General features: G+C 40.0%; 2 protein-coding genes and 1 long non-coding RNA gene across 4 annotated transcripts in view; 1 reads left to right on the top strand and 2 right to left on the bottom strand.

Annotated features, from left to right (window-relative positions):
- UBAP2 (ubiquitin associated protein 2) overlaps window positions 1-21,826 on the bottom strand; it is a 418,367-nt gene that overhangs the window by 115,666 nt on the left and 280,875 nt on the right. The window lies entirely within an intron of this gene.
- The window catches only part of LOC115485074 (uncharacterized), a 39,925-nt gene that overhangs the window by 8,575 nt on the left and 9,524 nt on the right, over window positions 1-21,826 (top strand). Inside the window, exon 3 of one of the 2 annotated variants that reach the window (XR_007780562.1) lies at window positions 8,503-10,361. The exons of the other annotated variant lie outside the window; for it this stretch is intronic. This is a non-coding gene — a long non-coding RNA (uncharacterized LOC115485074). Of the gene's footprint in view, window positions 1-8,502; window positions 10,362-21,826 lie in introns of those variants that run through there. 2 annotated transcript variants of the gene reach the window in all.
- The window catches only part of DCAF12 (DDB1 and CUL4 associated factor 12), a 32,452-nt gene continuing 11,097 nt past the window's right edge, over window positions 472-21,826 (bottom strand). The window contains exons 3-9 of the mRNA XM_009095377.4: window positions 21,295-21,501; window positions 19,989-20,049; window positions 17,052-17,245; window positions 15,917-15,982; window positions 15,103-15,265; window positions 11,248-11,432; window positions 472-10,494 (exon numbers count right to left, since the gene is read on the bottom strand). Of these exons, the coding sequence (XP_009093625.1) occupies window positions 10,336-10,494; window positions 11,248-11,432; window positions 15,103-15,265; window positions 15,917-15,982; window positions 17,052-17,245; window positions 19,989-20,049; window positions 21,295-21,501 (1,035 nt within the window). The 3' untranslated portion in view covers window positions 472-10,335. The remainder of the gene's footprint in view (window positions 10,495-11,247; window positions 11,433-15,102; window positions 15,266-15,916; window positions 15,983-17,051; window positions 17,246-19,988; window positions 20,050-21,294; window positions 21,502-21,826) is intronic.

Here is a 21,826-nt window from a genome sequence, read left to right as displayed (position 1 = left end):
CGGTTGTCCTATACATGACTGTCCAGCTACATTTATCTGTGCTGTTTAACACTTCTAAGAGGTAGGTCGTTCTTAGAAAAATAAAGTATTTGAAAGGAAGCTCTTGCCTCAGAGCAAATGAGGTATCAGATGATGAGAACAGGAAGGAGATGCTTTGAAGTTGTAACAGTCCTAATTCTACCAACAGAAAATCTATGGAAGTAACAAGTATTGCTAGAGCTGTACAGAGAACTAGGACTAATGTTTAGGCCATGAAAAACCAAAACAAGCTGAGATTCTGCTCTCGGGTTATCAATCCACTCACTGGTGGAGGAAAAAGTACAGTTCACTTTGTTTTCATTGAATCAGTCATGTCCACACAGAGGCTGGACTGCTGCAGTAAGAAACCCAAGCCCACTTGCTTTTTAACTGCCCTGGATTTACTTGCAATGGGATATTAGCAAATAAGGGAAAATATCAGCCAAGCCAACACACTATACAAATACATTTTATTTAGAGATACCCATAGTAAGATGCACAAATACTTTTTGTTCACCAATTTTCAGATCACACAACTTCAAGTAGTGGAAAAAACCAAACTGCAGTTAATTACGATTATCTATGTAACAGGGCAGTAATAAAAGATTCGTTTGTCAGACTACAGCATGATTAACGATACTCAGATGAGAATGTACATGTCTAGGTATTTAAAAAGTGCATGGGGCGTTGCCACATACACTAACATGCTTCTTCAAAGAGCAACATCTTTCTGGCATGTGAACACAGTAACCCGGTTAATGCAAGAGGGAAAATAGATTCATAATTTGATCTGAAAATGTATCTACTAAAAGTTTTCCTCCAAACAGCAAATTATTTGTGACTGACACATGGAATCCAATCTATAAAAATCACTGTTACATTGTCCATGTAGTCAAGCAATACACACATGACCTAAAATTTAAAATTATCAGTTCCAGTCTATGCCTTCACAGCTTTTAAAGAGTCTTCTTCAAAAGATTACAGAATACATAATTGCATTTAAAAGCTGGGGGAAGAGCTGTAATCTGAGCTCCACACTTTTGCACCCAGAATGAGTTCTTCCACAAGAGAAATCTCAATCTTAAAATTAAAAAAATACAAACCATGTTCCACCTGCAAGGACATCAACTGCTCATGTATTGCTTGGTTTATTTTTAAATTCCCATGTAAATGGAAGGAAAGGTAGGAAGCTGCACTGGTCTGAGAGAATAGCTGCACTGATTTGAATTTACATTTAAAACACATGGAACCTGGACTCATCTCCAGGGTCTCTCTCAAACCAAGGTGTGAGAGAGGTTCCACTACTCAGTGCAGTCCCTGTTTTGTTTTTAAATAGGGATAGTGTTGAATAGTGCTTGGGAAAGACCAGCAAGGACTGTTGTGTGGGTGATTATATATAAGAGCAAGAAACACATTTAATCCGTCTTCAGATAATTTTCTTCCATTATAAACAAGAGAGCAACAGAGATTGACTTTGCATTATAGTTGAGAGGCACATTTTGCACTGATGGACAGAAAATTTCAGTTTACCTTGCAAGTTTCTTAAGCTAGCAACTGGCTTAAAACACCACCTAACTTCCTGTTAAAGCAATTAAAAAAAAAAAAAAACAAAAAAACGCCCTCAATTATTGTTTTTATACTTAAAATTCATAAGCTGCTCCCTCACCTAATCTACTCAGAGATACCTTTCTACTTGTGTATACACAGCTGGTTTCTTCCTTGTTTGTCTAAGAGATCCTTGTTTCTGTGCACCTTGACAATAGACAAATAATTCTGATGCCTCAGGACAGGCCCCTGTACTATGTTCAAGAGTTGAGAAAGTCATTATGGTTTTGTACATTTGCAGTGAACCCCAAAATAAAAAACAAGAAAAATAAAAGCCACAGAATAGCAGTAACCTGCAGTACAGGAATCAACTCCATGGAACAGGAGTGACTTTGGAGCAAACCTTTTTGGACTGAAAGGGATATGGCAGTTCAAGAAGATACCTAGATCTGAGTGAAAAGAATAAGGACATTCTGAGCAACGTCCTAGTTCAGCAAACCACTGCCTAAGCCAGCAGAAGTTTCAAAGTGTAGTAGAGCTCTAACAGGTGCCCCCAGGCTTTGCAGAACTTGGTACCTGAACTAGTACACTATGAGAGAACAGGGAACTTGCTCAAGTCCCAAGCAACAGTGTGACAAGATGTGAGTGAGGCTGGGACAAGAGACTGAGACTGGAGACAGCAATTTGAACAAGAGGGACAAAAGCCCACCAGAAGTTACTTAACCAGTTCTTTCCATAACAGCCCCACTATCACACCTGCAATGTGAGAGAAGCCTAGAGTAACCAGCTGAAGCTGTAAATCACAACTGGCCTGTTACATCCCTGCACTGTCAACAGCCAGCCAAGTGGAGGACAATGCAGACAAGGCCCTTTCACTCCATCATCCCTGCACAAAGCAGGTGGAAGAGGCTGGTGGCAGCTGTGAAGCACATTAGTCATAGTCACTCATGAAAACAGAGACAAGTGCACTGGTAACCTTGAATGTTGAGGGGAAGACTGAGTGACCACTGGGGAAACTGGTTTTTCCCCATGCCATCTTCACATCTCATCTGAAGAGGGATTACCACTAGTTTTGAAGCTCTGGGAGCAACTAATTTGCAGTGATCTAAGGCATGATGGCACAAACTCTCAAAGCCTACCATTGAAACATTCCATTGCCAGCTCACCTCTTTGGTCATTCTTGCTGGCCGAAGTACGTTAGAATAACTTTTCTCTTTTCAGCACAGGATTATTGTTTTGCTCATATCCCTACTCTTTCATAATTCCACCCCCCAAAAAAATAAATCTCTGGAGGAAGCCTTTAAATGGGATCAAGTCAGCAACTCACCCTTCTGGTATTGCCCTGAATGAAACCTTTCATTAAGACTTTGAGCAGCAGTCAAAGATGCCAGTTCTCTGGCTAAACCACTACAGATCAGTTTGATAAACACACTGGTTGAAGACAGAGGGCACCTCCACTTCCTGATCTGCTGATACCCACTGAACACTAGAGGTGCAAGAGGTTCTCTGCTTCTGCAGACTGTGCAGGGGCAGAGTCTCCACTTGCAAGACAGGCATCCAGTCACAGAAGTTTATGGTAAAGCACAGAGCGATCTTGCCACACTGGGCTACAGGTTTTCTGTTTATTATGACTCGATAATTTTCAAAGTAGGCAGACAGATTTGAATTCATCATTACAGGTGAGCTAGGAAGAAATGGGAGAAGAGGAAGATGTTAAAGGTAGAAAACTAAGTTAAATCCATTTGTTCTACTCAGAAAAGTGACTGTCTTAAAAACAGCACCTCACTGAATTTATAAGAACTCTGAAATTAGCATGAAGTAAAAAGAACTCCACAGTAAGTCTGCACTGCGGTACAGAGAGAACAGATACTGTTAGCACAGAAAACATAAAGACCTTAGAGCTCCATGACCATGTATTAATGTCAGTACACCGATGACTAATTGTGCTGATTCTAAATACAAAGGTAACTTCATGGATCAATAGAGTGCAGTACTGTAATTCAGTTAATTATGCATAGGCATGTCCATGGAAGGCCACAGCAAGTGAAGATATATAAGTTCCTCTTTCCATGCTCTTATGAGACATAATGTATCAATTGTACTGTATTTCCTAAATACATAAGAGTTAGAAACTCAGGCCAAATGCCAGATGTCAGTTTGAGGTTTGTAAACAAATATATCTTTAGAAAACTAAACTAAATGTAATGTCTTTGTGTTGAAAAAAATAACCAAAAACAACTTTTCAGAGTGGATAAACAATTTGCAAGGTAACAGAACACTGAGCCCCATATGCAGACAGGGTGGTTTCACATACTGTCTGCAATTTCGCAGTGTTCCATTTGCAAGCTGCATCAATAACTTGGAACAGGTTTGTCTTACAGTTAAAAAATGTGCACTGTATTATTTGAAAAGAGCTGTTGCTCCTTTGCTTGACAGCTTCCGTGACAGTTCAGGATTCAGTGCTGTTTCTGATACAGCTCATGACAGAAACAAGCTGAGAAAGCCTTTGTTAGATGAGTGGATTTGGAGGAGTTGTTAACAATCAGACCCTGGATTCAGAACAAAAGCCATCAAGTATGAGGAAATCCTGATTTTTTTTTTTTCCTCAAGGCTTTGGATCTTATTAAAAATATTTGGAGAAAAACACTAAAAACAGTTCACAGTAGGACATCCTACCTTCAGGGAACAAGTTATGATCACAGCACATTTTAAAACACCTTGTGTATTTTGTGCATCTTATGCACCACAGGCAGTGGGGGAGATCCAGTGTTTATCTACACATGAACATACAAGCAAGGATTGACAGGTGTCACTGGCAAGACTGATACCAAAACCAACCAGCGTATTGATTTGTCTACACCACATCCTAACACAAATGGAACAAGTCACAAGTAACAGTACAAACCTGTTGCAATTTCAACACATACATCTTAAAAAAGGACAATGCATGTACCCAGCCCTAAGACACTGAAAAGTTTGAGATAACTTTATAAAGATCAAGGTACCAGAAGAGGAAGGCACATTAACCTCTGGTTGGTCCGTTTCGGTACTATTTGGATGAGTCATAGTGATTTATACCCTGAGACTGTGGGAGGCCTTGAAAATGAAGAGACCAGGTGAATGGGCAAATAAAAAGTACAAGTTTAATGTGATTGTAAGATTCAGCACCTGAATTTTCCCTTTTAGTAAAGGAATCTAGAAAAGCAGTTCCTAAGAAAACACTGTATTGACTCCTAAGTCTTTTGTCCTGAAGGCAAAAGAATCAATTCAAAAGAATCTTGGACTAAAGACATCGCAGTATGTTGCAAGGGGTTCTATATACCCTCTCAGTTTCAGTACAGCAACCATAGTTTGTATACAATCAAGTGCTGGTGGTTTTTTGGGTATAGAAACAGTCAAACAGCCCACATTTTCCCAACTCTGCCAACTCCATTTTACGTCTGTGTGCACTTTCTTAGACCATACTGCTCCCAGCAGGGTATTAGTGGGAAAGGTTGTTAGAAAATTGGAATATTCCTTTTTGAAAGAACATTCTTTTAATTAGCCAAGTACCACATGGTTTTCATTAAAAATCCCAACATCACAAGCAAAAAGATACTTCCTAATTCTATCCTTGGAAAATAACACACAGTTATAATAAAAACAGTTATTAAAATAAAAACAGAGTTGCTAAAATAACACAGGAATGTCAGGGATGTATATTTGATCTCTCAAAGATTTTTCTGACTAGGCATTTATGTATCACCACTAGTTTTTAAATTCTTCAGGAGTCCTGAGAGCCATACCAAACACTGTTTGCCTTTTACTGTTTTTCTGGTGTTCCTTGCCCATCCTCACCACAAAAAGTGCTCATGTACAAAGGAGAGCACCTCACACAAGATGTGACTGTGTTCTCTCTTCCATTCTCCCTTGTCCTGGGGTGTCTGCTTCAGAATTTCAAATAAGTTATGGAGGGCACCGTAACACTCAGAAATGCATCTTAATTTGAGGTCATACCACGGGCTCAGACTGTGGGGTGGCCAGCGGGGCACACAGGGATTTTCACTTGGCTTTCAGCTAAATAATTTGTGCCTGGCAGCTCAAGAGTTCCTGGCTCAGCATGGGCTGGCCAGAGAATCAACTCCACCTGCATAATACACAGCTCTGCAACAGAGTTCCTTAGGAACCCAGTCCAGTATTTCAGTCATAGCAGCAATTTCAAAAGTAGCTAAGTAAGAAGATATCAGACACCTTGGAAAAGTGCATTTATTGAATATAAGGGTAACAGACCATTAAAAACAGACCTCCCACCTGGCTGCTGAAAGATGCTGCTGCTTTCCCACATGCAGTAACTGACAGCCCACCTGTCCTTGGTTTTTTGTAAACAAAGCAAACAAGTGACCTCATGAAGGGTCTGGGCAAGCCTGCCTTGTTTCATGCTTGCACCAGGTGAGGGGACAGCAGTTCAAAAGGTCTGTAAATGCCTCTCAGCTGAGTGGCACAAATTAAGACAACAAAGCACCACTTGACATAGCTGGATCATAAATTTAATCTGTTAATTTTTCAGCTGCAAGCTATAGACAAAGCAAGTGCTCAGGCAAAGGAATAGGATGAAATTCTGGAAGAGAATGATCCCCAAGTATCTTAATCTATAAGATACAAAAAGCCGCCAAAGACCTAAAATGGAGGCAGCAAATATAAACACCCTAATGCAATTCAGGAGTTTCTCTCATGAAGACAGTCAAAAGAGTCACCTACAATAGGAGTGTAACTTTTGTGAATGGACTAAGTCCAGCAAGATCACTGGGCACTCTTGCAATGATCTTAAAAATGCATGTGTGAGAAGAATGAACAACTAAGACTAGGAACATAAACCTAACCAACTCTTCTTTGGTAATTTACTCACCTTGAACTAACACCAGCAGCACTGATGAGGGAATCAAACAAATGGACTCACTTCTTTACTGCTATCCCAGAAAGCACCAGAGGAGAGCACTAGCAATTCTCCCTACAAGTCTTGACTGTACAAGGGAGAAACCTGGAGAAATTACAGGAACAAGGTGTTTAGTGAAGAGGGTGAGCATAAACCTTGTTCCTGTGCTCCAAGCCAACACTGCAAAGTAGCTTCTGATTCCTCAGTAATGTCCCATGACATAACATCCAGCAATTACAGAGGAGCTGCTACTCAGTATTTACAAACTAGGTATTAACAAAGCCATAATTGAGTAACTAGTTTGATTACCTATCATGAATACCGAAGATGTAATACCCAAAAATACCTAAATTAACATGGTAGTCTCCTAAACTCACTGGTAGCACACAAGATCCCACACAACTGAGAGGTCAATAGAACCCAGTCTGAAGACATGTTATGCTAAAAGTTCTCTCCTTCAAGAGAGATAAACCAGAGTATATCTATAGCCCATGTGGGACAGACTGCTCCTGTGTAATCAGATGAGTCCATCATGTAAAAGGGCTACTGCCATGTTCAACAGTCTGAGCCAGCCTTTAACTTCTACCCAGTTAACTAAAGCAAACTGAAGGTCTTGAGCACAGGTTGACAAAATGCCAGCAAGCCTGTTCCTGCTCAGCAGAGGTCACCTCTGCAAGGACAATATTGCTACATCAAAGACTGGTATGATTTGGGTTGGAGGAGGCAACCTCAAACAAACCATTCATCAGGAAAGACCAAGGGAGGGAAATCTTGAAGAAACAGTGGAAAGATAAGATGGTCTGATTATATGCATGTCATTGGGTCTCAGCAGCACACAGCAAGCTGTTCAAGAAGCTACTGAAGTGCAGTCACCAGACTGAGCTCACTCCATTGCAGGGGTGTATCTGGCTTTTGAACAGTGAGGTACCCAACCTGCCTCTCTGCAGAGCCTGGAAGCTCCCTGTTGTGCAGCCATTCCTGCGCTTGGATGGGAAATCCATTCATTTCTAACCATGATCAGAAGATACCTAATACAACAAAGCAACAAAATCAAAGTAAAAAAAAAAAATCAGTTTTTCTCCTATTACTTATCTTTGGGCAATTGGCATATCATCATCATCTTTCTATGCCTCAGTTTCTAACAGTGATTGGAACAAAAGTTCTGTTATGACCAACCACAGAAATATTCTGAAACTTAATAGCTATATCACTGTAAGCATTTAAAACCACTGAAACTAGCTAAAAATTAAGTTATCTCTGGTCCAAACTGTTTGTGCGCTTGCAGCACTATCTGGTTTGGTTCTTAGTTTTTTTTTTGTAGAGATTTTCATACAGGATGGCTCCCTTACTGTGAGAAGTTATTTTTGCAAGAAAGCACCCTGAAAACAGAATACACAAAAGCACGTGAGACTTGAAGCATTTTACATCATTGTCCAGATTCATCTGAGAATTGTGCAGAACCTTCTATGGAGAAAAAAAGGAGAAAATGGGCACTCACATCACCAGGCTTTAGGAGCACATATTGAGGTACTTGTGTAGGTAACAGTCAGTAGGGAGGGACAATTTCCAGTGGTGCCTCTTCAGTAACTTAGAGACTGCAGAAAAATCAGCCTTTGTGTTTGAAGGCCATACACATACTCTTTTTCCCCCTAACATGGTCTAAAATATGCTTCAATTAATAGATCAACACCAGGGCTAGAATTTCCTTTGGCACTGCTGACACTAAATGCCCAGATATTACTTGTTGCTTCAGCAGAGCTGGAGGACACTCAGGTAGACTCAAGTGTCTAGCTTCTTAAAAAAAAAAACAAAGCAAAAAACTTCAAACCAAACTGAATTTAAAAAACAAACAAACAAACCAAAGCAGAACATCTTTCTTGTGACAGAATTATCTTACCCAGTAGCTGTAAGGACACAAATCCTGCCATTCTTCTCCAAGACTTATTTTTCTTCATATCCTTCCACTTTTCCAAGCCCCTAAAATAACCAAAGCAGCTACCTCATGGTATATGATTTTACCTTTTCAGAGAAAAGCCTGTCTAGCCATACGCACTGCTCCTTGAACTGATGCAGTTTATACAACCAGGCCACAGTGGTAAGTATTATGAAACACTGGAAGATCTGCTTCTGAAGGACCTGTGTTAATGCTCAATGCTAATTATACTTCTGGGATAGGTGCACACCTGAGAGAGAGTTCTTCTCTTGCCAGGATTTCCACTCCAGTGAGAGGGACATGCACACTCCTTGTGGGATTTCCATCTTGGTCTCCATACCAGCTGGAACTTAAACCTGATGCTGACTGCTTGGTGTTACTGATGAAGATGAGAGAGACTATAAGGATAAATGCAGATTAGCTCTGGGCTGTGGGCAGGAACTGCAGTGGTAGCTATGATCTCTCACAGAGATGGGAGAACAGAGCATGTCCCAACCTTGTCTTTCCTCTCAGTTTCAATCAACTGCTCGTGTGGCACCAAATCTGTGAGGCACAGGCACACTTTGCTCCACCAGTGTCAGGGGAAAGGCATTAATTCCAGCAGAGAACAGAGGCATCACTAACAAGCTGAGAGTCTGGTGCCTGCCAAAAGGAGGAACATCTTGGAGTCTTGCATTTTAGCTGAGTATTGGATAAGACCATCACCCTGGGAGGCACAGACTTCACAGATGGAGCTGAAGGGCACTGGACCCGTTCTCCCCTCACAGTCCCAGGTGAAGTTGGAGGGAGTCTGAACGCAGAAGGCAGCAGGGGACTCTGGAGAAGCCTGAGCTTCTCCTACATCATATGCTAGTACAAAGTGAGGGAACACCAAAGCTGCTCACTTGCATCAGTAAAGAGTGAGATGCACTCTTTAATCTGGGTGAAAAAAACCAGTTTATTTATTCCATTGGCTTCTCTGAGCAGATTGCCAATGAGAACAGCAAAAGGGGGAAAATTTTCCACAATCTGGGATAAAAAAGGTCTGAGGTTTTAGGCAGTTTACGAAGAGATTTTAAGCTACCCTAACAAGCATACTTAGAAACCATATTTCATCTGGAGAACAGACAGATTTAGTTAATTTTGAATAATTAGCCTCCATTTCCTCTCAGCATCTCTGCAGCCCTCAATGTAATGTCACCCTGCAGAACAGCCTATACAAACAACAGTTGTGCAAGCTGATACCTGGGACAGGCAGTGAAGAAACAGACCAATTTTTGCTCCTAGCACTGCTAAAAACTACACAAATACGCTTTTAAAAACTCTTGCACTTTGGATTTGATGGACAATACCCCTAAGGAATCCATCCCTGGGCTCCAGTGAGTACAGCTTAAAATCACCATATCCTTCTATGTAAAAACAATGTCATTAGACTTGTACTTTTAAAAAATATGATCAACCCAGGCCAGGGCCAGGCTCTCCAGATAAAGTAGTAGCTTATCTCTTATAAATATTTTTAATAGTTTTTAATTACAAGTAGTCCTCACTCCAGGTAATGTAACTGACACAAAGTACCTGCACACATGCAGCCCCAAGACTTTCACAGAAAGCTCAGGAGCAACCACTCTATAAGAAAGAAATCCTACCTCACAGCAAAGTAGAGGAGGGGACACATGGCCAAGGCAGCCTAAATGGGGGGAAGAGTCATTTGGAGTAAATACAATAAAAAAGGTCTTCAAAACCCCTCCATATAAAGGATCAAGAAGGTTAAAGCAAAAAACTAGTTCCAAAAGATGTACAAAACTGTTGGAGACCAACAGAAAACTCTGCCAAAAAATAACTTGTGTTTAAATCAGGAATCAATGGCATCACACAATTTTGTTGTTTAAAAAATGAAAAGAAAAGTGGAAATCTGTGTAAAGATCAGCATCAGAATGAAGAGTTATCATTAGCTCCAGAGACCAGCATAATTCCCATGAAGTCCTGATGGAAGAGGGCCTCCTGCCACAAACAGTTTCGTTCCAGACGAGTCGTAGCAGTGGGTGTAAACAGCATTTGGGAAGTAATTTATGTCAGAAAAATAATTCCTCCAGGTTTCATCATGGTTCTGTTAAAGGAAAGTTTAGATTGTTATTGTTGCCAAATAAACCCAAAACCCTGTTTCACAAAAGCATTAGGTAGCTTCCAGGGCCTAAAAATAGCTATTTTCTCTTAAAAATCCTGAAGCTTCACAAAAGTCAACTAAAAGATACCCGAGTTGTCCTGAACCTTTTTCTGAGAACATTTAGGTCAAGCATTGGAATGGGGAGGTGAGACAACATTGCACTGATACAATAAGAGCTAATAGAACAAAGTTAAACAAAGCTCTTAACTGCTTTATAATAACATACAGGAAACCAAACTCAAGTGCCTGCCATGGCATTACCTCAGGAAGCCACAGTTTCTAAAACTGCAAACAATTAAATTAAAACTCTCTTGCTTCAAGTACCACATTAGATTACCACGGCTTTAAGGAAAGACAGCTTATTCTCTGTTTGAGGTTCTGAAAACTACAAGTTAGATTACACTTGGAAATACAAGGATATAAAATCTAGTTCATTTATGAATCAATGCATAAGAACTGTAATCACTATGCCTTACACTCAAGCAAATAACCTTCAGTACCCTTTCAAAAAGCTTTCGTAGAAAGCAATTCTGCAGCACTTCTTGCTCTTCATTATTAGTTATTGCTTACATGAATACTGTTTGACTAAGACACATTTCACATAACGGGTCCAAATAGAACTGGCTCGTGCTCTATGCCACTCCTATATAATGAGTCTACTTCCCTCCACCGCTATCACAGCTACAAACTACTTACCAGCCAGCCTTTCCCAGTTGTCAACTTCAAAATTTCACTTCCTCCTAATTTCTGCTTCTGTCCACAGCAGGCACGGGGGGGCTTTTCTTCCAGGAACCTCTGGGCTCTGATATCATAAAACAACAAGGACCCTTGCCCTGTCCCCACAGTGATGATGTGCTCGTAGAAGCTCACTGAACGGATACCTGTCAAACAGAGAAGATATGGACAGTGCAGTAAGGAGCAGGAATGCTTCGGTTCTGCAGTGCTGTTGCTTCATGTCTAATATTAACTACTAGTATTCTCCAAAACACACAAGTTTTCCCACCACTACAGAGCATTGCAGACAAATCCCACTAATGCTATTGAAACAGCAGCTTTGATTGCATACATGACTGCCCTACTCCTTAAACCATCAGCTACACCAATGGTACATAATAAGAAGCTTCATCCTTACCAGCTCTCAGGTCTGCCAGATCAGCCAATTAGGGTCCAGAGAACCTTTGCTCTGTCTGCACAAGCCTTTAAGTGAACACACCAAGAGCGAGTACATGGCAGCAGACAGAGGGAAGAACATCATGCTGTTTTCCTCCACAAGCTCTCAGATGGTCATTTACCTGCCAACCTGCAGTAAATGACCATCTGAGAACACAAAGTCCCAGCTGCCACCAAGTGCATTGTGCTGATCAACAGGCTAGCTGTAAGCAAGTGTAACCATAATAATCACCAGTCCCTTTGCTGATAAGATACCGTCAGAACTATTAAGGAGCCTGATCTGTCTCCACTCAGATATTCTCAAAGCATACCTAATTTTTAGCAGCTGGCATTTTTAGCACTTTAGCCAGGAAAGAAAACAGAACAGGACTCTTGCCATCTAAAAAACACCATGTTCCACCAGTACATGGGAAGGTTACATGTTAGCAAAATTCAGTTTTTCCCTTACATTGAACAGAGTGTAAATTTTGTTCTCACAAAATCTAAATTTGAAGTCTCAGCTGATCAAGGATCCCTTGGAACTAGTCTTGAGGAGATTCTGAATGTAAGAATTTTCAAGCTGCAAAACATCCTGTCATCTCCATTAATTGTGCAAATACTGTTCTGTGTAGCTACTCTACTCCTATCAACTCTTTCACACAGGTTAAACTCCACAACATCTATACTTCTCCTTCCTTCTTGACAAACTGCCAGGTTATGAACCCTAGGGCTTTTTAGGCTGTCTTTAGAGTACCACTGAATTACAGCATAAACAAGCATTTAAACAGGAAAGGAACTACGTGAATTATGACAGCTACATTCAGATGCCAGGTGTTGTCACCACACCAAGCAGGGCTGAATGTCACAGAACTTGTATCATCTTGGACTATTCCCAGCAGTGCATGTGACAGCAGACAACCGGAAGCTGCGGATGCAATCGGAGTTTTTCCCCTTCCCCTCTGTATAAAGTCCTAACAAGAAACATGTCCTCATCCTTCTGCCTCTGCCACCAGATGTGACATCCACAGCCACCAGCATTCATGATACACACTTAGAACAAGGCAAGGCCACATCGTCCTGCTGCAGATATGGGGTGAAGTCTTGGCTGCAGGCTTAATGGGTGGAAAACCACTGTCTCTCTACTAAAGTAGATTATGAGATTCATGTAACAGTCTCCACTTTAATTTAGAGAGCTATAAATGCACTTAAGACAGCAGAAGACCTTCCCTCACCTCTGTCACACAGATCTGGCTCTGGCAAAGACACACAGAAAGCTTTAAGCCCTCTGCAGTCAGCAAGAGCAGTCACTTGGATAAGAGGAGGAAGGCACAAGAGTGGACCTACTCTTATTTTTGCTCCAAGAAGTGCTCTGGACAAGCCACCCAAGAGAATACTTACTTCACACAAACAGGTGATGGAGTATCAAGGCAGGTGACATTTACTTTTCAATAAAATGTATTAATAGAAAGCTATAAAATGCAGAACAATTGTGGATTTTTCTCTAACCAAAGAAATGCATAATGTACCCACAACTAAGAAGAATATTTAGAATAGGCTTTCAAAAACAGCATTTCAAATTGTCTCCTAAGGGGCTGAAGTACCTTAGAATAATCATTCCCATCATGCTAAAAGTACAGCCTTTGCCTAGAACCTATCACAGTAAGTTCTATACCCCCAGCCCTCTACCACCCGTGGATCTAGGTAATTTAGGTGAGCCTCACTCCCATGCTGCAGGAACGGTCTAGAGATCCCAAAAGGAAATGAAGATGTAGTGGCATGTCCTACACAAGAAGTCACAGAGTCTACACCATACAAGCTCTGTCTGCTGCCTTCAGGACATGGAGAGAAGGGCACACAACATAGCTCTGCAGGCCAGTCAAGCAGAGAGTAATTGCTTCTGTGGATCAAGAACTACTGTCCAAGGTGCGCCTTTACAGCTGCTATGAAAAGCAACACTTACAAGATGTACTAAAAAGCACTCACTGCCTTCCTGTGTAACCAGGGTTACAGCAGAGGAAAGCCAGCCCCAGCTCCAGCCTTACTGCGCCACCACCTTTCTATGACCTGCTTTTGTGTACAACACAAGCGAACTGAAGTTAACATGGACTCACCACATTCAGCAGGTGCACTTGGAAACTTAAAGTACATTCAGGTACCACTGCAAAGCACTTGAAATCAGATTTTAGTCCACAGATCAATAAAGACCCTGTTTTCTAAAGGTGTTACACCACCCAAGTCCCAGGGATATCAATATAAAGTGGAAACACTCAGTATCTTGGGACTTACTGTTAATAATGTGCTTCCACCACCATGCCAAATAAAGAGATGCACCTACTCTGCAGAAGAGAAAACAGCCCTGAACAAAGGCTTTCTCCAGACATGAACTGGAGAAACCCCTCGAAGTACTCCCTATACCCATTATCCCCCAATATGGAAGATTGCATACTTGAGGCAGGTTTCAACCACCTGCCACTACTGGGCACTGCACTGCAGTGTCTGGGTCAAGACCTGGACAGAATCCTCACTAACAGCAAATGAGGACAAATAGTCTTGCTGGTAAGATGTTCAGGTGATTTCTCCTGACATTATACATATTTCTCCCATAACTGAAAGCAACAGACCCTGACACTGATCTGGACACCACCATTCAGTAATTGCATAAATAAAACTTTCCTATCTTTGCCGACATATGTCCTCCTGGTAACCTGCCTGATGAAGAGGTGGAAGCCCAGAGACAGGCTAAGTAAGGATTGCAACATGCTGGACTTGGATTAATATGGCACTCACTGTGCCTTCTCATGCCTGATAGTAAAGAATATGGAGATAACTTTATGGGACCATGCACTCTGCAAGCCCTCATGCCTGGCCTGGTATAAGGTTCAACTGGATACATTGCATCCATGTGAAAAGGAAATAGCATTCAAATCATGTAGAAAATCAGGAGTTTCTCTCATGGCTTTAAAATTACAAAGCAAGCTCACAGCACATACTCCCAATAAGGTAGCACAGAGCAAAAAACATGCCTTTTTTCTAATTCATAGATAAGAATGCAAGAACAGTATGAATAAAAAAAGACTACATTTGCTTTGAGATGATAAAAAATAGAATAAGACCCAGTAAAAATGCACACTTTTGAAAGTTCAGTAATATTTGGATGTTTTACAGTTGAGTTGCTCCTAATGGCAGTGATGTTGGCCCTTCATTAGATTTCAGAGATGATGATATTTGGTTTGTTGGTTGCTCCAGGTATACTGTCACAAACCCAAATCTGTACATACACTGCTAATTATTTAGCCAATCACTAGAAAAGCCCTTCCTGTGCACTAGAAGCTTGACGTTCTACAGTTTTAACAGCTACTTCTGCAAGCAAACCATTTGAAGCACCTTTCACAGATTTCTTACCACTGCCTCGTTCTTTGGAACAGACGGATTTAACATTGTGAGATGGCTGCCTTGGATCCAGAAAAGAGACATGTGCCTGTGATCCTACAGCATACACTGACCACTCCTGACCATAAGCCAAACACACGTTCTCCCTGCAGTACGGCAACTTTGTGGAAAGTAACTGGAAACAGAAAAAATAAAAATCAACCTGTTACAAGAGAAGACGAAGGCGTTAAAAAAACAATTTTGTAAACTATGTTCTAGGAAGTTGCAGGGAAATAAAACACAGAATGCAGGTGAAAATTAAGACCCAGAAGGTAAAAACCCAAAAGCAATGGCATGCCTTATCTGAAGCAAACTGAGACAATAAAGGCTGAAGCCAAGAAAAATAGACATTTTAATAAATTGTTTTAGATCCTTCTAAGCTGCTGCTATTTCTTTAGCAGGTGCACAGCAACTTCAGTTCTCAGCTGAAAAAGCCTATCACAATCACTGGGTGTGATTTGCCATTACACTTAAATAAGTGCAACTTCCTTTATGAATTCTACTGATCAAGCATCCACCATACTCCATGCAACAGTTCACTTCAGCTAAGCCAAAACTATTAGAAAGTTAAGAATGCTTCCTGTCCTCTCAATTAAGGGGAGTGCAGAGCTTCTCTCCTCTTCGAGCTCCAAATTTCAGAAGCTTGAAGTTCAGGAGTTCTATTTCAGAACTTTTATATGTTTTACAAACACTGCTGCTCTTCAAATATTTGAAGGAAATGAAGAATAGTGAACAGCCTTAACTGCTTGCAGTTTTTGAAGCTTAACTCCAACAAAGAGAAAAGCACCTTTGATAGCGTGTGCTCTGCTTTCCAAAGATGAAAATACCCATCCAGGGACACAGCTCCCAACTCCTATTAGAAGGAAAATAAAAAGAAGAGAGTTAATTTCTGTATTATAGCTATCCTTACAAACTCACACTCAATTCTAAGCAGGCTGCACAGTCTGGATTGAACTCATCCACAATCCAGTAAAGACTCTATCAAGATAATTTTTATTTTATATTGATCTTCACAGAATGGTATACAGTACTTCAGGTGTCAAGCAGAATCTAAATTAACAAAAGAGTAAATAATAACTTTCAAAACCACGAATCTTGCTAGGCAATCAAATAATGAATTACGAGACAGTACCATCTAGAGCTGACAATTCTCTTCAGCGGGTCCCACACTGAATCTAACCCTAAAGCAAGTTTCAAGCACTACTCTACTGAAAAAGTTACATGAAGTTTCCATCATGGAGGAGTAACTAACAGATATTGTGAAAAATAAAGCCTACGGGATCACTGTACTTCCGACAGCACTCCCACCTTAACTTCAGACCTTTTCTGTTGAGTGGCGGGAGGGGGGGAAGAGGTGAAGGATGAATTGCTACACCCACTAGTAATAATAGGAGATCAGAATGGGGGAGATAGACTTTTACTGTTTGTCAAATACCAACAAAATAACCCCAAAGCATGTGCTAGTGCCTGCCCTGTGAGTCAGTCACCTCATTTGCTGAGCAATCCAGAAAGGATTCAGCCATTGAAACAGGTACTGTTAGATAGTCCTCACAGAATGCAAAGGAAAGCAGAAAGAGCACTAAAGAATGGAATTCAAGCTGCAAGAGATGCTTTGGTACTTTATCGTCTTCTTGTAAATATTTCTTTACTCCCCAGCTTAGGATGCAACTCTAAAAACAAACCCACAGAAAAACTGTGCCTTCTAAAATGTCTGGGGTTGTTTTTATTCCCTTCTGGACTCCATTCATTTGGGGCAGAAGATGCTGCAGATTAAAACCACTGCCTCAAAAGACAAGGATGCAAAATAATCAGAGAATAACATATTAACTTGCTTCTTTGGTATATTCTATTTAGCTTACTTTTTAGTTTTTCCTATACACAGGGACAGTTTTAGGACTTTTCAACTGTTTTCTCTTACTGACCTTGTTCTTATTGTTGAAAGCCAGTGCTCGGACTTTGCAATTGTCAGGATTGGTGTTTTCCTTGGGGATATCCTTCAGAGCACTGTGTGTTATGTGGGCATAGACAGGAACTTGAGAGAGATTATGCCTGGCATCACTTTTGGATAACACATCCTCTGTGATTTCCCAGAGACCCATTGAACCATCCCGGGAACCTGTGAATAGTCCACACATGAACAGTCCATTCCACATATACAAAACTCCTCTTTTCTAAAAAAATGATTAATCAATAGGGTCTGAAAAAAAGGATACTTTTAGTTTAATCTAACAGAACATGCTGTTAGTGCTCATATATTATTATTAAAAGGATGATTTTATTGAGCTGTAAAGTTCAAAATATTATGAACTGTCAACTGTCCATATGGTGTCTAAAGCACCTAGACCATCTCATGTGTTTTCAAACTAATTAGGATGAATCAAAACCCACAACCCTGTGCAACAATTATCATCATCTCAAATACAGAATGAACTCAGAAGCGACTGAACACTATAGCTTCAGCCTGAGCCTGTCACTCTCAGCCTTGGTAAAACAGTCTCTTAAACCAATGCAAAATATCTCCACAAAAACCTCAGCTAGGTTTATGCCAATTTGGGTTTACTTGATTTCTGTCAGTATGCTTATGGCTGAGTACACAGTAATTCATGAGCTGAAGAGAAACATCTATTTCTAATGACAGTTGTACTGCTTTGGATGAAATCTATCAGGAAAAATCTTTCACTAAAACCTGTGCCATTTCTTTCTTAAAGAATGTAACTTAGGTTAAACAGACAATAACTAATTTTATTTTCCTACTGAATATGAAGACATTAATCTAAGATATGAATCACTAATGTTAAGAACACTGGATCAAGAAAGCTGAATGCCTCTGGCTCATCGATCAATACAGACTTAATCCAAGACATTATACACATCACTTCTGGTGTTCAGGCAGCTCACTTCCATCTAAGTCAGCTCTAACAGATTTGACAAGTACCTCAATTTTTTTCTACATAAAGTGAAAAACTCTGTCAAAAGAAATTCATAATGAAGATGCCAGAAAAGCTATATATCTATATGAGGCTATTAAACTTATCAGCTTTGCTATCTCACAGAGGAGAAGCTGCAAAGACAGTAAAGCAAAACATTTCGTTGCAACAGGAGCAGTCCAGCATAGCAGCAGTGGCTTTGCCCCCCTCACAGATGGATTCAGGCATCTGCCACTATCACCTACTAGAGAAAAATACAAAAAGGAGCATCCTAATGAACTTGCATCCAGCAGCACAACATCCTGCCACTCCATTACATGCCATTGGTTTTAATTGCACTTAATCTTGTTTGTTATGGAGGCTGAATACTCAACAGTAAAATTTCTAAACATCTTGACACACTTTTGGAGGAAGCTGTCCCTTTTAATAGCCCTGGCAGAGGAAGAAGTCCATGTATGTTGCTCAACTGGTTAGCCCTGAAGCCCAGCAGAGTATCATTTGCTACCCTAAGCTCATGCCATCCTGGGAATTATTCATCTCATCTGAAGCTTTTGCCATAAAAATACTTGCTATATCCTCAGTGTCTGGAGTGGAGTTCAAGTATTTCTGCTTAACACTTTCAGATACAGATGTAATTGAAATCTGTAAAACTAAAACCACATCAGAAGTTAGCTGCCTTTTTTCACTCTTAATTAGAGCTGTCATTGAGTCCTAAAGAATACAGTTTAGCAACCAGTCTTGCTAATTGCTTTTAACAAGTTTTCCCTGGTGTCTGAGGTGTGAAACCTACATCCTGCCTGCTATAAGGACCACAGAGGTGAATATGGCAGTAGAGAACACTTCTACTCACACATCCACCCCTGACCTTGAGAAAATACCAAGTCAACACAGTTCCATCTCACATGCTATGCAATTATAAGGCCCTTATCTTTCCTCTGGACATCTGTAATCATCTGTGCTGTTTTCTTCAAGCTCACTAGCTTGAATGTGAGGGAATTTTTGTACATATTTGGGGTAGAGACTTGCAGGATCAAGTTTTATATTAAATTCAAAAATGAAATTCCAGGATTAACTTTTTGGGTTTGAAAGAAAAATCCTACTAAAATAAATCAATCCGACTAAACTAAACCAATTCAAATATGTGACTTTTATATAAGACTGTTATGATTTTCTCTCACCTGCAGTTTGACAACTCTGAGTACAGCATAGTGCACCTTCTCAGCATAGAAAGGCAGTAAACTGCTAAATTAATGCAACAGGACATTACTATTTTTGCCTTTACATAAGTAATTCTATATGAAGTTACACTGATTATCCAGCTACTCACCTAAAAGTCATTAACTAAGTTTCTCTTTTACCGCCTTCTGTATTGACTGCCATAGTGTAAGTGCACATATACATATACACACACAACTGTACTGAGAGCTTGATGAAACAATCTGAGTTCTCATTAATTACTCTTTCACATGACTTCAGGAAACCAATATTGATTTCAACCGTTCCCAGGTTACTAACCAATAAGCAACACCCCTCTTGAAATTACTTCTCTTATGTGGAATCTTTTCCTGTAACTCACTGTGTTCAAACATCCCCTTACTGGAAACATAGTAATATTCTAATACGATGAAAATTAGATCTAGGATAACGCCCAACAACAAAATAAAATGAAGCACTGTACTAAGTCCAGGAAGTGTTTAAATAGCCTAGGTAGTTCTAAGTGGTTTTAAATGCCCTGACAGAGGTGCTTTCCTAACACTTATCAAATGTTGTGCATCACTATAACACTCAGAGAGAAGGAAAGCAAACCAAACACACGCAAACAACAACAACAACAAAACAAAACAAAAAAACCCCAAAACCCAAAAAACAAAACAAAACAAAACAAAAAAAAAAAACCACAAAAAAAACTCAAAAGAAAAAATATGACTTTACCAGAAACAGCCATAGTATCACTGATCCATGCAATTGAAAATATCCAGTCCTTGTGTCCATCCTAAAAGAAGAAAAACAGATTTTTCTGTGCCATTATACTCAAAAGCAGGCTCAAAGCAGACAAGTATTCTTCACTTCGATTTTTAGTACAAGCTCTTCGCTTCGATTTTTAGTACAAGAAGGACAGACCTACATTAAAAGCATACAGGTAAGATTCCATTATCAAGCCAGAACAGTTCAAGTACCCAGCAGCAATTTTCTGGTTTTGAAGTGTGCAATTAATAAAGAAAAAACAATGTTGGAAAAACATGCCTCTGACCAAGGAAAAATTAATCTAAATTTTAAGATTTTCCAGAATTCTCACATTTTCCATTCTGAAAGCAGCATTCTTCTGTAAAGTATCTATTTGCTAGGGAGTTTTTCTTCCAACACATATCCTACTATAAAAAGTAACTAAAATCTTATGTTTACAATACATGAGGTAAGATTAATGTTTCAAGACTCCTTTCTTTACTGTGTGAGAAAACTATGGAGGGGAAAAAAGGACCACAAGACATTAATTTTGTTTTAAAAGCTAAAAAGTGACACAAATGAAGAGCAAGTCATGCAAATCTTCAGTCAAGTCTTGCTGCAGCTGGTAATCTGTTGCTGCAGAAATTCTGACCTGACCTCTGCTGTTTCAGTTAACGTCTACATGAAGTTCTGAATAAAATGGAGAAATGAGAGAGAAGTGCTCACAGGACACCACTATATTCTCCAGCCTGTTTTTTTAAAGACTGGCCATTTTAAAAAGGCCTCAGGATGTTTCAGAAATAAAACCAGTACCAGTTTGTATCAAACTGCCACAAGCCATGGGGTTAGAACTAATCTTCAACACCAAGTTCCATCTCTGGAATAATACATCCAGAAGCTGCACTGGGATAAGAGGAAAATTTTTAAAACTTGCAACATATTTTTAATTTCTCTGAAGAGCTTTTTCACTATAAATAGTTTCAGAGCTCATCACCAGAATTAGACTTTAATACTTAGGATTTTGTTACATTTTTGTGCTGAAAAGTAAGCTAAAGTGGACCTGAATGAAAGTGAGGAAGAAATCTGACCCAAAGCCCTGAAAATCCACTCACATGTTTGAGTATTCAATTATATTTAAGATACCACAACAGATATGACAACTCCATCAGAAATGTTTTCTGAACTTCACCTCCTTACAAGACTCCTAAATATTAACCTTGCTCTGATCAAAGACACTTCAAAGTACTAACTTTTTAAGTGAGAGAATAAACTTTCCCCAGATACTCCCACTTACATCTCCCACACAGACAGGATCAAGTGTAGGCAGACGATAAATTGCAAGACTGTTGGGGTTGTCTCCACCTGTGGCCAGGAGGGTCCTCGAGGGGTTGATCTCAATGGCATGAATGCCACATCCCTGCTGGTTCACCATGCCAGGTTCACGATCCTTCAGGATAGGAATCTTGGTAATTTGACCAGTCTGGACATCTACTACAAATAACTGGGGGAAAAAAAATCCAGCCATGTAAGTCATCATCAAACAGATAAGAAAAACAAGATGGTCAAATATCCTCCCTGTTTTGGACTGACATTCTTTTTGAGTTGAAACCCACAAATGCTTCAAGGATTGCTGAAAAATGCATAAATTCCTTCTTAAAACAGGTTAAGATTGTTAAGCTAACAATTACAGTGGGTTTATATCAATCATCCCATTTCATTTTCACAGTAATGGAAGGGAGAGGAGAGAAATCCATCATGGGAGTTTTCCCACTTGAATAAAAAGACCTTGAATATAAAATTCTTTTCCCTGTTCAGTATGACAAAGC

This window comes from Serinus canaria, chromosome Z, assembly GCF_022539315.1.
Source record: "Serinus canaria isolate serCan28SL12 chromosome Z, serCan2020, whole genome shotgun sequence".
Lineage (NCBI taxonomy): Eukaryota > Metazoa > Chordata > Aves > Passeriformes > Fringillidae > Serinus > Serinus canaria.
Note: the sequence above shows the minus strand (reverse complement) of the source record. Positions and strands in the feature narration are given on the sequence as shown.